Source organism: Phyllostomus hastatus, unplaced genomic scaffold (genome assembly GCF_019186645.2).
Source record: "Phyllostomus hastatus isolate PE091 unplaced genomic scaffold, TTU_PhHast_1.1 phas_contig_524, whole genome shotgun sequence".
Taxonomy (NCBI): domain Eukaryota; kingdom Metazoa; phylum Chordata; class Mammalia; order Chiroptera; family Phyllostomidae; genus Phyllostomus; species Phyllostomus hastatus.
In genome coordinates this window covers 291246-306968 of record NW_025333900.1, presented here as the reverse complement: position 1 = coordinate 306968, position 15723 = coordinate 291246, and the positions used below count along the sequence as shown (strand labels likewise).

Here is a 15723-nt window from a genome sequence, read left to right as displayed (position 1 = left end):
GTCAATTACTTTCATGGCACTCAGAATACTATTACTATCTTGTCTTTATTCCTAGAGATTTTTGGAGTCTGAAAAAAGGCAGAAAACTATACTTGAACAATAAAAAAAAGAAAAAAGTGAGGTGAAAGATGGATTGTTGGGAAAAAATGACTGCTTTTAGATCTCTCCCTTCATATTTATATTCTATCAATGAAATATACAGAACTTTGTATGTTTTCATGTTAATTTATTCTGTGCAGTTTAAAGTAAAAGTTAAAACATCATATAAACAAACCACAGAAAGTTTAGATATAGTATTGACCAGATTTAAAACAAAAACAATGAATGATCACTTACACACATTCCTCATCTCTAATTTTACATCTTATTATACAAAGATACTATTAACATACACAATTTTAATTCCTTATAAACCTATTTATCAAGCAGCAAGATGACAATGCATCATAGCACAGCACAGAATGTTTCCTTTAGAAACCACAGCAGCAGTATTTGGTGAGTGGTTATGCATAGAACTAACTTGGAGGGTCATGTTAAACATTGGTCATAAAACAGGCAGCACACATTAACAAATGGAAAATGTAACTTCTATTAAAATGTTACTCTTTATGCTTTAAGTTAAAAGCTATAAGATACTTCAGATGCAGATAATACAAGGTGCTTTAATTCTAGACACCATAACAAAATACTATTCCATTAGCTGCTTCAGTCTGTAACCTTTGAGTACTATTCATGGCTTTTTAAAGTCAACTTCAAATATAAAATTTTATTAGTTAAAATCTAAAGTTACATTGGTTACACATCACATTAAAACAAAACTTTTCAGAAAAACTGACTTCAAAAAATACTGTATTGTTGACTTAAAATAATTTTAAAAAATGTTGCTTAAAAGTAAAAAAACACTACTTTCAAATCACTTAACACATTTCCATTTAAAATGTCATATTTTTGAAACCATTATTTAATATTTTCCAACTTGCAACAAAATAACAGTTTGAAGCTATTATTTCACCTAATAATATCTAAAGAAATGGGTCAGCACACCTGTGAATTGGCTATTCACCAAATAGCATACTTGTTTCCACCATGAAAACAATGCTACAAAATCCACTGGATGAATTCTATTTTTAACTTGATGTAAATATTAAAAACCTCATATAACAGTGCTACACAAATATTTAGTGTTGTGTTTTTTTGGCATTTAAATCAGAGTAATGCTACCAACACATTTGATAATGGCAATTTTCACAAGAGTTTCAGAGGCAAAGAGAAAGACTTAGGAATGGTTAGTCACGAAGGAAATGAAACAACCTACCAGTCCTCAATTTTAGAATTATTCCTCAAAAATGGCACACTTGAACATCATTGTTAATGAGCATTTGGACACGACTCATACTTACATGTGTTTTTAATGCTCAGAGCCTTATAAAGTTTTAAATTAACCACAGGCTAGTCCATCTTCTACTGAGAAACTTAAAATGCCTTTAATGATGTTAAGTTCAGTTACAAAAGCTCTAAAACAAAACAAAAACAAAAGACATCGAAACACTATATCACACAAATAATTCTGTGTTAACAACTATTTCTCTTGCCTTTGAAATATGTACTATGGTGTGCATCTTGGGAGGAGTACAGAGTAAGAAAAAAGTTTTAAACAAAGGAATTAGTTTATAGAATTTTCATATTGGCATCAGTGATTTCTTTTAACTCTCCTGAGTTAAAAGATGGTAGGGTATGAGCTATTAATATGCTTTTGAGTATGTTACCCAAATAAGTAAAGCAGAACATCTTTAAAATTCCATTTGAAAAGACATCCTCGAAGCATAAATATTAATAAATAATATGAGCACATGCACCTTTACATGGATTAATGTAATTTGTGGATGGCGCTTATAGGTTTTTGGGGGGTTACATCGCCCATCATTCTTTAATACTGATACAATATGGAAGCTCTCCAGCTACCAAAATTTGTCAGCAACTATTGTTATCTAAACCTAAGATATCCATTATAAATAGAATCCACAGTTCAAAATACTAGACAATGAAAGATCTAATTTAATCCTCCCAGTACCAAGAAGCTTTTTAGGCTCTTTTCCCCCCCTAAATGATGATCATTTTAATGTGATATTTAGCTAGTAGGAAGCACTAAAATTAATGCTTGAAATTTGTGTCATTGTTTTTTTAATCCCTACAAGTCACACAAGAATAGAAAATTACATCCAATAAGGAAATGAAGACAGAAAGATTATGCCCCATTCTCAGCTGCTGGGGATCTTCTGTAGCAAATATTGAAAAGTAAAGTTATGCTCTATAAAGTCCCCTTTTGTACACACAAAAGGCTACAATAACAGTAGAAGCGTGCATCACAAGTACCACTTGGGGCAGAGCAAGTGAACTGCTAATGAGTAACAAACAAAACTATCACCATGAAGTTTGAGGTACCAAACACAATTACACACCATAGTAAAGGTGATACTCTGTGATGACTAGTTCTTTAGAAACAAAGTTTAAAAACATAAAAAGAACTTGAATGAATAAAATAAGCTGGCTTTGCAATTCGCTCTTGTACAAAGCAGGTAACACTAAACAGGAAGGGTCTTTAATCCATATCTCTTCTCCAGTAAATACTCAGTCCAAAGTTCAGTGAAGACAAACATGGGAACCTGGCAAGAGTCATTTTACAGTGAAGCAGGCATTTTCACCCACTCTATTTTTCTCAACACCCGGTTTCCCTGAGATCTTGTCACTGAATTGCTGTTTGTGAGGAAGTATTTTCTCCACACCTGCCTTGAGTATGAAGTCCTCCCATACAAAAGGAGTAACTAATCCTACTCTTCCTAATATAGAAGTTCTTAGATTCCTAAGTTATTAAAGTCTTAAGTAGGCTGCCAAAAAAAAAAAGTGTCTCATGAAGAGTAACTATTTTAACAACATTATAAGAATCAGAATTAAGTTAGCAATAATTGCTATTCTAGGAAAAAATAAATTTATAAACTACTTTTTAATCAATCTGAGATACATATGTATCACTAAGAAAAAACACAGGCAATTAAACTATGACATAATGCTTTCATATCATGTATAATAGAATGTTTGTATTTATTGAAAGAGCTTTTCAGAGTTAAACAGACTTTTTATCACGTCAGTCTTGTGCATACATAAAGTGTTGTGAAATCAACTGCTGAAGTTATAACTCTAACTTCCCATTACGAGACCCAGCTCTGCTGAATCCCTTCATGAATCAGTCATCAATACCTGCATTCCTCCCCACAACCCCACCCTGGATGCCAAGAGCACTGGTGATACACCATTTCTCGAAAGAGTGTTCTACCATTGCTTAATGTCAGAAGGAACCTTTGGATGAAACAGTGTTTGACACCTTGACGACAGTCCTCAACACACGAATTGATTGCACTCATTGCTTTGAATTGTGTTTCATCTATTCCAAGGGTCTTGGCAATTTCTCCCAACTTCAACTGCTTCACTCGGCGTGTGATAGGCAATTCTTTTGCTTATGTCTCAGTGACAAAATGTAGTACAGCTTTATCTACTTGTGGGTATCTTCCCTTCTTAGGGCCTAGAAAGAGCACTCTGTTGCTGCTTTACAATAAAATACGAAATTGGGGTCATTCCTTCAGCAACAGATATTTGCTTCACTGCTCTGTTTCCATGCTTTTCTGCATACACAATAACTTTTCATTTCGGTGTTGAATCAAAGTGTAGTCTTTTAGAAGACATTTTAAAATGCCAATTAAATCTGACACATTTGATATCAACAACACAGTGATGATGCTATGACAAGCTGTAAGTCCACACACACACACAAGCTAAGATAATTACATCGACTATCACCTGGGTGACAATAATGGTGAGTTACATCCCAATTTCAATGTGTGTGGGGGAGAAAGTACATTATAGAACTAAAAAATATACTTTTCAAGCCTGTAATGTTTAACAGATTCACACAAGTGCAAAAAGAAAAATAAACCCAAGAGCCATTGTATATAAGTAAAAGCTAGTAAAGCAAAAGATAATCTTTAAGATGAAATTTGTAACATCCGATTTGGTTTTAATTCCCTTTATTTTCATATGGCTTACATGTAAATCTTTTTTTTCTCAATTGGACTTGAAATCCAATAACAAATGTTCTTCAATATTTTAGCAATTGCAAAACCAAGTCATTAAAGACAGAGGCTCCAGACTGCCCTTCATCTTTCACTAACACAGGATGACAGTTGGGGTCAGTGGCCTTCATCAGCAGGTGCCCTCCTTTGGCGAGCAGATCTGATCCTGTGTGGAGACAATGAAGTATCCTCTTCTGCTTCAGACCCTGAAGGCTCATGATCTCCTTCCTGGGATCCTGTGTCTCCCACCAGTTCCCGCAGAAACTTGAATTTTGATAAAAAAAGGTGCCATACAAAATACCAACCTAAAGAAAGATAAAAACATTAAGAATAATTATTACAGTTATCAGTTGACAATATTCCAGTTAACTTCTGGGAGTATATTATAACACAGTATGTATAATATAAATAAATATATATGTGATTTGAAATATGTATATATTTATATAACAAACATTTACTAAGCATTTACTATGGACTATGAACAAGGCATAAGGATAAATCTAGATTTATAAAGGCATGGAAAAAAGAGTTCTGTCTTTACAGAATTTAGAATCCAAGCTTGGTGCATCTACATTAAAATTACAATGAGTTTATGATACCTAAGTAAAATTATTTATTATACATATTAAAATCAATTTTTCTAAGAGGGAAAGGGAGGGAGAAAGAAGGAAACACTGATGGGTTGCTTCTCGTATACATCTCTACCAGTGACTGAACCTAAAACCTAGGCATGTGCCTTGACCAGAAATTGAACCAGCTATCTTTCACTTTGCAGGACAATGACCAACCAACTAAGCCACACTGATCAGGGCTAAAATCAAAATTTTGAGAGCATTTTTCTTGAGAAGAAAGAATCCCTTTACTATTTACTTGGAAATTCATACTTTAATACTAATATTTACTAAAAGCAAGTTTTCTCTTCAGTAAGAACAAAGAACATTAAATAGCAAGAATCAACTGCTCTATGGTGAAAACTTCTCATTAGGATCAAGCTACTCATAAGTTCCTAGAAAAAACAAATTCTCACAGAAAATTAATATATTTTCTTTAATTACATGATGAAAGAATAAAGCCAGAGCACTGGTACCTTAAGTTCAAGATTTTAAAAATATAGTATTTTCATGTCAACATTATAAAAAAGTTTGAATAACTATCCTTAAAAAAATTACTAATCAAATTTTGCTTATTTTTGCAGAAGTTTACAAAATTTTAGAAGGCTTTAATAAGAGAAAACAATAAAGGAGCACACTGACCAAAACCTGAACTGGTTGCTCTAATGTTAAGAGCATAAATTAAATAAAATCAACCACTGTAACAAATTTTTGAACGTTAGCATGCTTTCTTTAAACTCTCTAATTTCATAGAAAAGCAAAAGACCACGGCATATTCTGATAACTGGCATTTTATTAAAATAAAATCCAAACAACTTTTCTAACTCCAGCATTATAATAGGCTAGGATGAATGACCAACTTTAAGGAAGTTTCTAACTTTACTTGTTTTTTCTTACAGTCTCTGAAAAAACTAAAGTATTAATAAACTCCTTGGTACTAAAAGGCTAACTTCAGACTAATTTAACTCATTTCTCAAGTTTTTGCATTCCTTTAAGCTTTCATACTAACTGAACCATACCACAAATATACATATCTTGGTCAACTAACTACGTGCTTGGGTAAGGCACCTAATTTTGTAAAATAGTAAGTATTTTAATGACATTCCAAACTAGCACACTCTCTCTTCACCCAAAATTCTTTGTAAAAATAGGCACAGCGTTAATGGAAAGAACACTGGAGAAGGAGTCAGGAGTCTCAGTTCTGACAGTAGATTTAAACAACTATTGTGAGGAAAAACTGAGATGGTATGGAAAAGGGCTAAGGGGTCTGGCATTTGTAAATGCTCAGCGGACATGAGCTTTGGTTGTCCCCTGGGCAGTGGGATCTACTTTGTTGTTAACTAACTTAAAAAAAATATTAATTGAGATACAACTCAAAACCATAAAATATGCCCTTTTAAAGTGTATAATACAGTGGGTTTTACTATATTCACAAGGTTGTACAACCATCACCGTTTTCTAACTCCATTAGCAGTTATTCCGTATTTCCTCCTTCCCCCAGCTCCTGGCAACCACTAGTCAACTTTTCTATCTCTATGGATTTGCCTACAGTGAGCGACCCACATGCAAGCATACTTTACTTTATTGGGCTTTGCAGATGTTACATTTTTTACAAATTTAAAGCTGTGTGGCAACCCTGCACCAAGCAAGTTTATTGGTACCATTTTCTAACACCATTTGCTTACTTCATGTCTCCATGTCATATTTTGATAATTCTCACAATATTTTAGGCTAACACTTATGGTGATCTGTGATGTTACTGTGGTAATTGTTTTGGGGAGTCACAAACTATGCCTATATAAGATGGCAAATCTAATCGATAAATTTGTGTGTGTTTCTCACTGCTCCACCAATCAGCTGTTTCCCCACCTCTCTTTTCTCAGGCTTCCCTATTTGCTGAGACACAACAATACTTAAATTAGGCCAATTAATAATCGTACAATAGCCTGTAAGTATTCAAGTGAAAGAAAGAGCAGCACATCTCTCTATTATTTTTATTTATTGATTTTAATAAGAGAGGAGAGAAAGAAAAACATCAATTTGTTGTTCCTCTTATTATGCAGTCATTGGTTGATTCTTGTATGTGCCCTGACTGGGGATCAAACCCACAACCTGGGTGTATCAAGACAACACTCTATAACCAACTCAGCTAACCCAGCCAGTGCCACACCCCTCACTTTATATCAGAAGCTAAAAGTGATTAAGCTTAATGAGGAAGACTTGTCAAAAGCCAACACAGGCCAAAAGCTATGCCTATAGTGCCAGCTAGCCAAGCTGTAAATGCAAAGAAAGAGTTCTTTTTTTTTAAATTTTATTTTAATCATTCTTCAAGTACAGTTTTCTCCCACTTATTCCCATTCCAGCCCACCCACCCAACCCTTCCCTCTCCCCAGCCCCATTACCCCCCACCCCTAGTTTTTGTCCATGTGTCCTCCAAATTTGTTCCTGTAAACCCTACCCATTCCCCCCTGAAATTCCCTCTTCTCTCCCCTCTGGTCACTGTCAGTCTGTCCCCTATTTCAGTGTCTTTGGTTATATTTTGCTTGTTTCTTTGTTTTGTTGTTTAGGTTCCTGCTAAAGGTGATATCATGTGGTATTTGTCTTTCACTGCCTGGCTTGTTTCGCTTAGCATAATGCTTTCCAGGCAAAGAAAGAGTTCTTGAAGGAAAGTAAAAGTGCAACTCCACTGAACACACAAATAAGAAACCATAACAGCCATATTGCTGATATAGAGAATGTTTTAGTGGTCTGGATGGAAGATCGAACCAGACACAACATTCTCTTAAGTTGAAGCCTAAATCCAGAGCAAAGCCCTCACCTCAGTTCTGTGAAGGCTGAGAGAAGTAAGCTGCAGAAAAAAAGCAGAAGCTAGCAGAGGCTGGTTCATGAGGTTTAAGAAAAGAAGCTATCTCCACAACATAAAACATGAAGCAGCAAGTGCTGATATAGAAGCTATAGCAAGTTATCCAGATCTACCTAAGCTAACTAATGACCGTGACTACACTAAACAACAGATTTCCAATGCAGACAAACAGCCTCACCTTGGAAGATGATGCCATCTGGGACTTTCAGAGCTAGAAAGAAGTCAATGCCTGGCTTCAAAGGACAGGCTGATTCTCTTGTTATGGGCTAATGCAACTGGTGACTTTAAGTTGAAGCCAATGTGCATTTAGCATTCTAAAAATTCTATAGCCTTGAACAATATGCTAAATCTTACTCTGCCTGTGTTCTATAAATGGACAACAAAGTCTGAATGATAGCACATCTGTTAACATGGTTTACTAAATATTTCAAGCCCACTGTTGAGATGGCTTGAAAAAAGATTCCTTTTAAAACATTACTGCTCACTGACAATGCACTGGTCATCCAAGAGCTCTGAAGGAGATATGCAAGATTAATGTTTTGCCTGCTAACATTAACATCCATTCTGCAGCCAGTGGATCCAGGAGTAATTGTGACTTTCAAATCTTGTTTTTAAGAAATAGATTTTGTAAGACTATAGCTGCCATGCATGAAGATTCTCTGATGGATCTGGGCCAAGTAAATGGAAAACCTTCTGGAAAGGATTCACTATTCTAGATGCCATAAAGAACATTTGTGATTCATGGGAAGAGGACAAAATATCAACATTAACAGGAGTTTGGAAGAAGCTGATTTCAACCCTCGTGGATAACTTTGAGGGTTAAAAACTTCAGTGGAGGAAGTAACTGTAGATGTGGTAGAAATAGTAAGAGAACTAGAATTAGAAGCAGAACTTGCAGATGTGACTGAATTGTTGCAATCTCAGGGTAAAACTTTAATGGATGAAGAATTGTTTTAGGAGTAAACAAAGAAAGTGGTTTCTTCAGATGAAATCTGTTCCTGGTGAAGATGCTGTGATGACTGTTGAAAAGACAACAAAGAATTTAGAATATCACATGAACTTAGTTGGTAAAGCAGCAGCAAGTTTGAGAGGATTGACTTCCATTTTGAAAGAAGTTCTGCTATGGGTATAAAGCCATCCAACAGCATCAGATGCTATAAAGAAATTGATAAGAGGAATCAGTTGATGTGGCAAATTTTATTGTAATCTTAAGAAATTGCCATAGTTGTGGCCCCATGACTCAGTTGGATGGAATGTCATTCCATGCACTGCAAGGTTGTGGGTAGATTCCTGGTCAGGGCACATACCTAGGGTGCAGGTTCAATCCCTTGTCAGGGAGCAGACTGATGTTTTCTCAGTGTGTGTGTGTGTTTCTCTCTCTCTCTCTCTCTCTCTCTCTCTCTAAAACATATCCTCAGGTGAGGATTTAAAGAAAAAACAATATTGCCATAGCCACCCCGACTTTCAGTAACCTCTACCCTGTCACTCAGCAGCCTCAGATGACGGTCAGCATTTCTTAGCAATGAAGTATTTTTCAGTTAAGGTATATACATTGTTTTATTAGACATAATGCTATAATACACATAATAGACTACAGTATACTGTAAATATAAGTTTATATGTACCGGAAAACCAAAAAATTTGTGTCACTTGCTTTAATTCGATATTTACTTTAATGCAGTGGTCTGAAATCAAACCTGCGATATCTCTGCTATATGCCTGTAAATGAAATCACAATATATAGTATTTTGTGTCTGGCTTCTTTCACTTAGTATATATCTTCAAGGTTCTTCATCCATGTTGTTGCATGTATTGTTTCGTTCCTTTTTATTACAGAATAATACTCCATCATATGAAAAAATCACGTTTTGTTTAAACATTCACCAATTAATGAACATCTGGCTAGTCTCTACTTGTTGGCTATTATAAAAAACAAAATTTCCATCTTTTTTGGCTGCAATGACCATTTGTGTACAAGTTCTTATATGGACATGTTTTAATTTCTTTTCAGTATATATCTATGAGGAGAACTACCGGGTCATATGGTAACTTTATGCTTAACCAGTTGTGAAACTGCTGTTTTTCAAGGCAGCTGTACCATTTTACATCCCTACCAGAAAAAAAAAAGTAAGAAAAAAGTTCTAATTTCTCTACGTCCTCCCCAAGACTTTTTATTGTCCACCTTTTTTGTTATAGTCACCCCAGTGGGTGTAAATTGTTTACCACTGTGGCTTTTATTTGCATTTCCCTAATGACTAAAGATTTGAACATCTTTTCAGGTTTTTATTGGCCATTTGTTTGTCTTCTTTGGAGAAATGTCTTTAATTACTTTGCCCGTTTTTAAAATCAATTCTATTCCATCTGTATGTCTACCCTTATTGTCAGTACCACATCATCTTAATTACAGTACTTTTGTATTAACTTTTAAAATTGAGGATAAGTCCATCAACTTTGTTGTTTCAATGCTGTTTTTGGCTACCCCAAGTCCCTTGCATTTCCATGTGACTTTTAGAATTATGTTGTCAGTTTCAACAACAAAAAAAAAATGCAGCAAAAATTTTGAAAGGCATTGCACTGAATCTGTAGATCACTGTGAAGACCTACACTATATTTTTAATACTTCTTTATATTTAAGAAAATTTTCCATAATGGACACATGTTTTTTAAAAGACTTTATTTATTTGTTTTTAGAGAGAGGGGAAGGAAGGAAGGAACAGGGGGAGAGAAACAGATTAGGCTGCCTCTCACATGCCCCCAGTTGGGGACCTGGTTAACAATTTGGGCATGTGCCCTGACCGGGAACCAAACTGGTGACCTTTCACTTTTTAGGACAACACCGAACCCACTGAACCACACTGGTTGGGGCTAGACACATGTGGTTTTCATAATCAGGTAAATCAGCAGAAAAACAAGTCAGAAACAACTAAGTAAATCATAAATACTCTGTCCATTTATATGCTTTAAACAGCCCAATGCCATTAAGTGGCTTAAATTAATAAAGCCAATTGATTTCAACATGTACTAAGGGAAACCTTTAACTCTTAGGTTAATTTTGAGAACCCAATCTAAATGTTAAAATAATTCGTTTGCCCAAGGTACTGTGCTAAATAGAAATTATGAAAGTGAATTTGCCATGAGGGAAATTATAGTCAAGCTCAAAGATGAGAACCTCATAAAGATCAAAGATTCCAAAAGTGGCTACAAGGCACAAAATGACCACAAAGAAAAGTAAGGGAGGTTAATGAAGGCCTTTTGACTGAAAAGAAACCATGGTGAAGGGCTGTCACCACTGGAGTTCCCACCATAAAATAATATAGTTTTGGGGATGATTAAGACAAAGCAAAGTCTCCTACAGTAGAAATCTATAAAACAAGGAACTGGGAACAATCGCAGCAGTAAGTTTTAGGAGAAATAAGAGCATTCAGCTAGATCACAAACTCTCTCCCAATTTTAATAAAACGAAAGAAAAAAATTTAATCACTGCAGCAAGCAGACAATATAAGGAATTAATAGAAAAGTCAAAATTCAGAACATGATGGCCAACTGGAAAAACTCGAGTGTGGAGCAGCAAGTTAACACCACTATCTCCACACTCACCAGTGCCCTCCACCACCAGCTAAACCACTTGACTCCACACCTTAAGAGGTGTATTTTTACCCCTAAATATGGAGATAAGAAACTTGAAAAGTATGCTTATTTTTCCTTATTTTCCCTGGGTGTAAGGTGTGTAAAGTTGAGGGTGGAGGTGGTTTGTGTGTTTAGTGACACTGTTTCTCACAAAAAATCATGAGATAAAGAATGCCCCTAATATAGACATGGAGCTCATCTATTGGGCAGCCAAAAAGAACAAATACCCACTGTGCTTGGTTTTTACAATGGCTACTGTAATGATGGGAGGAGGGGAATGCAATGTTAAGAGATAAATTGTAGTGTTGGTAAGAACTGCTATGTTGACTAATTGAGAAAAGTTCAACAAGCTATCCTCCAAGTAAAATGACTAAGTTCTTACATAGCTATAATTTGGGGAGAGAGAGATGGGAGGAGGATGTGGGGGAGCGGGATTTCCATATCACAGTATGTAGAATCAGTAAAATCTCTAATGCTTCTGTAACAGACTATCTACCAAAGAGTGCTAAGTCTGAACAAGGGATGATACTAAAAATTCCAGGAAGTCTGAATGGAAAAATTATACACTACATATATACAGGGTAGGGCAAAGGTAGGTTTATAGTTGCAAGTACATGAAACAAAGTTTATTCTTGTATTACTTGCTCAAGGCTGCCTCAAGCTTATTATCCATCTCTCTTTCTCTCTGTCTCTCTCTGTCTCTCTAATTAATAAACACGTGCCCTGGTGGATGTTGGCGCATTGTCCCGTACACCAAAGGTCGCAGGTTCAATTTCTGGTCAGAGCACATACCTAGGTTGCAGGTTCGGTTGGGGTGCATACAAGAGGCAACCAATGGATATTTCTCTCTCACACTGATGTTTCTCTCTCCCTTCCTCTTGCTCTAAAAGCAATAAAAAAGTGTCCTCAGATGAGGATAAAAATAAAATCAATGGACATGTCATATGCTTGGATGTGGAAAAACAAATAAAAAACCTTCCCCAGAAAAGAAGTCCTGGCCCAGATTAATTCTACCAAACATTTAAGAAAGTATACAAACTGTGGCAGACATCTCCGTAACCTCAATGAGTCAAGGCTTTGTATAAACCTTGTGTGACCTGTACCCTTGAGTATGAGCAGAACCTGTGACCTGCTTCCAACCAACAGAGGTAAAAAGATTATTCCCTTTATTAGGTTATGTTATATGGTAAAGGTAAAGGTATTTTGTAAAAAGTCTCAATCAGTTGATTCTGAGTTACTCAAAAGGGAAATTATCCTAGGTGAGCCTACTCAATTAATTAAGTGAAAGTCTTTAAAAGAGTGTAGGCCCTTTCCTGGTGTCAGAGAGATTCTCCTGCTGGCTTAAGGCACAAGTCACCAAGAGTTCTACAGTCACAGGAAACTGAACGCTGTCAGCAACCACATGAGCCAGGCCAACACCCTGACTGCAGATTTATGAGGTGGAGGTAGGGGAGGTAGGACCCAGGTGAGCCATACTCACATTCCTGACACACAGAAACTGTCAACTAGTAACTATATGTTGTTTCAGGCTGCTAAGTTTGTGACAATTTGTTATGTAGCAATAGAAAAGTAGTATAACAATTCTATGCAAACTCTTCCAAAAAATAAAATCTGATGAGGTCTATATGATCCGTAAAACAAAACCAGGCAAAGGCATTAAAAAAACAAAAACAAAAACTACAAGTATTCCTCATGAATGTAAATAGAAAAACCTTTAAAATTTAATAAATCAAATTCTGCAATATATAAAGATGATAATAAATCATGAACAAAGGGGCTTTATCTAAGAAATGTAGGGTTGCTTTAACATTTGAAATTAAGGTAATTCATCATATTTAACAAAGAAAAACCACAAGGCCCCATTCACCACTGTGAGGACCCAGGCAGAGGGCTCTCACCAGAATGCACCATGCTGGTGCCTTGATCTTAGACTTCCTGGCCTCCAGACTATAAAGAAATATATTTCTGTTGTTATAAACTTAAATAAATAAATAAAATTAATTGAAAGAAAAATAAAGAAGAATCACATGATCATCTCAATAGATACAGAAAAAAAGCATCTAAAAAAGTCCAACATCCATTTCTGATATTTAAAGAAGTCTCAGCAAAGCAGTAATGGAAGGAAACTTTTCTTCTTCAATTTGATAGAGAATATCTTAAAAAAGAAAAGGAAAAAAAAACCCTACAGCTAACACTTTACTTAATGGTGAAAGACTACATGTTTCTCACCAAAAGATCAGGGAGGAAAGTCTGCTTTTATCCCTATGGTCTGTGAGAAGTAAGATACCTACTAATACCTACCAAGAAGGGCTCCTGATGACTAATGGTCTCAAATTTTAAAAACTGCCTAGCAGCTATTTCTACACAGGGGCCTATTGTGCAAACCACACTTCAGGTGCACTGAACTACCTCCCCATGTTGTGCTCCTGTCATCTGAGCCAGCCCCTATAAAGGAGTTTCAGGAACTGTATTTCAACCAACAGAATTGCGGCTTTCCCTGTCCAATCAGAGTGGCACAGCTATACCCGTACCATTAGCATCTTCACTAAACAGAGAGTAACAGGGTGCAGCCAAAAGGGGGGTGGCAAATAGGTATTTGTAATGGGGTCCAGAACTCAGTGTCCAAGCAATATTAGAAAAAAATGTATATATAGGATATCCTCACCCCCCAAGTCTGAGCTGGGGATGGGACACATGGAGCCGGGCTACTGAGAAGAGCTTGGAGATGACTGGCTTCACACCACAGGGCCACACCTGCCCAGACTTACTATGGGAGCCCACTAAAGCTAGAGAAATACGGGAATGCTGGCAGCTGTGGCCAATTGTGGGAGGAGTCAGAAATGGTGTGGCAGAGGAAGATTGGCACTAGGATTTAAACCCATGTGTAGCAGACATGCAGCATCTTTTTGGGACCACACAGCTTGGGCAGAGAAGAACCACAAACTTTTATTTCTTTTTCTGAGATACAGTACCCCGGACTGGGCAGAGGGGGAAGGCAGGACTGTGGGTGTTGGGAACCGCCCTGCCTGGTATCAGAAGCTGTAACCCCCGCCTAGGCTAAGGCTGAGGGAACGCCCTTGGAACTGTAAGCCAGCAAGGAGACAAAAGCTTATCTCCCTGGCAGGAGCACTGCTTCTGCTGCTTCATTCATAACTGAACCCCAAAGCTTGGTCGGTTAGCCAAAGACGGGAAAGATTCCCCAAGGAGGGAACGACCCATCCCAAGGAGGGAACATTCCCTCCCAAGGAGGGAACGATCTAAGACAGGCATGATCACGTGAGAGGCCCCCAAAAGAAGGACTTTTACAGCAAAAGGGGGTGATGGACCCTCGCTCCTCAGCTTTGAGGTAGCCTGAGTCCTCATCGTCTTGGAGAAAATCTCCTCATCCCTTGGCTGCCTTACTTCCCTTGCTCCACCTAAGCCTGAAACAATGACAGGGTGGTGCAGCTCTGGGCTGAAAAGGGCGGGTTCCCCAGGTGATCAGGCCTAAGAAAGAATATGTAAATTCCTGTGAAACCTTCTTTGTTTAGAATGCTCTCAGTTGAATGAGAGGGGTCCAAGGAGGAAGTTAGTTTGTTCCTTAAAGTTTTACAGCTCTTTGACCCTGACTCAAAATAGGCCCTCAGACTTCCTTGTTATCTATTGTTTGATCCTTACTTCCTAGCAATGAGTAATGAGCTTTTACCTGAATTCTTATGCAAACAAAACCAATAAAAAGCCTCTCTGGAGGGGGAACGGGCGCTCTCCCCACCAGGGAGGGTGGCCATGGCGCCCTCCAGGAGAGAGGGTGCGCTCCCCACTGGAGGGGGTGGCCATTCCATCCCTACTTCTCCACAGAAACTAGTCTGTCTCTGTGAATGTTTTTTCTCCAGTTTCGACGAGCCATCCGCAGCGTTCCGTGATCACTGCTGGCCAGTGACCCACGCATCATGTGTGTTTGTGGGTATTCTAAAGGACTTTAGGATCTCAATGAAGACATTAAGTTATTACTCTTAAGTTTGTATAACTCTTTAAATAAATAATCCCTTTCCTTTTCACCAATCTCTAGCATTAAGAGATGTCTTTCCCTGGTGGCAGATAAGGCGAACCTAGTACAGGGTGGGGGAATCCCAGAGCACAAGGGTGGGTCCATTCAGTAATAGTATATTGTTACCCCCCACCACCCCGGGACCATTCTGTAACAATAGCAACTCCATTCTGCAAATTAGGACAGTGCCTTTTGGACCAATCAAACTATAAGGATTTGAAGTCCTTATCTGCATGGGGAAACACAAATTAGGTACCAGGGACAGGGACTTGTTGTCTACATAAATCAGCTCCCTTCTGGCTCCAAGAGCACACTCCCTTTCCCTTTCTACCAAAGACTGAAGATTGTGTTTCCTGATGTCTCACCCACCCAGGGCAAAGTGGAGCAGTTTGGACAAGAGCAGGTGGAGCAGACCAGAACAGAGCTGTCTACCCAGAGAGGGACCTCACCCCAGGGCCAACTCACAGC

General features: G+C 37.4%; 1 protein-coding gene across 1 annotated transcript in view; it reads right to left on the bottom strand.

The window, feature by feature from the left end:
* Positions 1–209: 209 nt before the first annotated feature.
* Positions 210–15723, bottom strand: part of SMIM13 (small integral membrane protein 13) — a 30192-nt gene continuing 14678 nt past the window's right edge. The window contains exon 2 of the mRNA XM_045847125.1: positions 210–4429. Within this exon, the coding sequence (XP_045703081.1) occupies positions 4242–4429 (188 nt within the window). The 3' untranslated portion in view covers positions 210–4241. The remainder of the gene's footprint in view (positions 4430–15723) is intronic.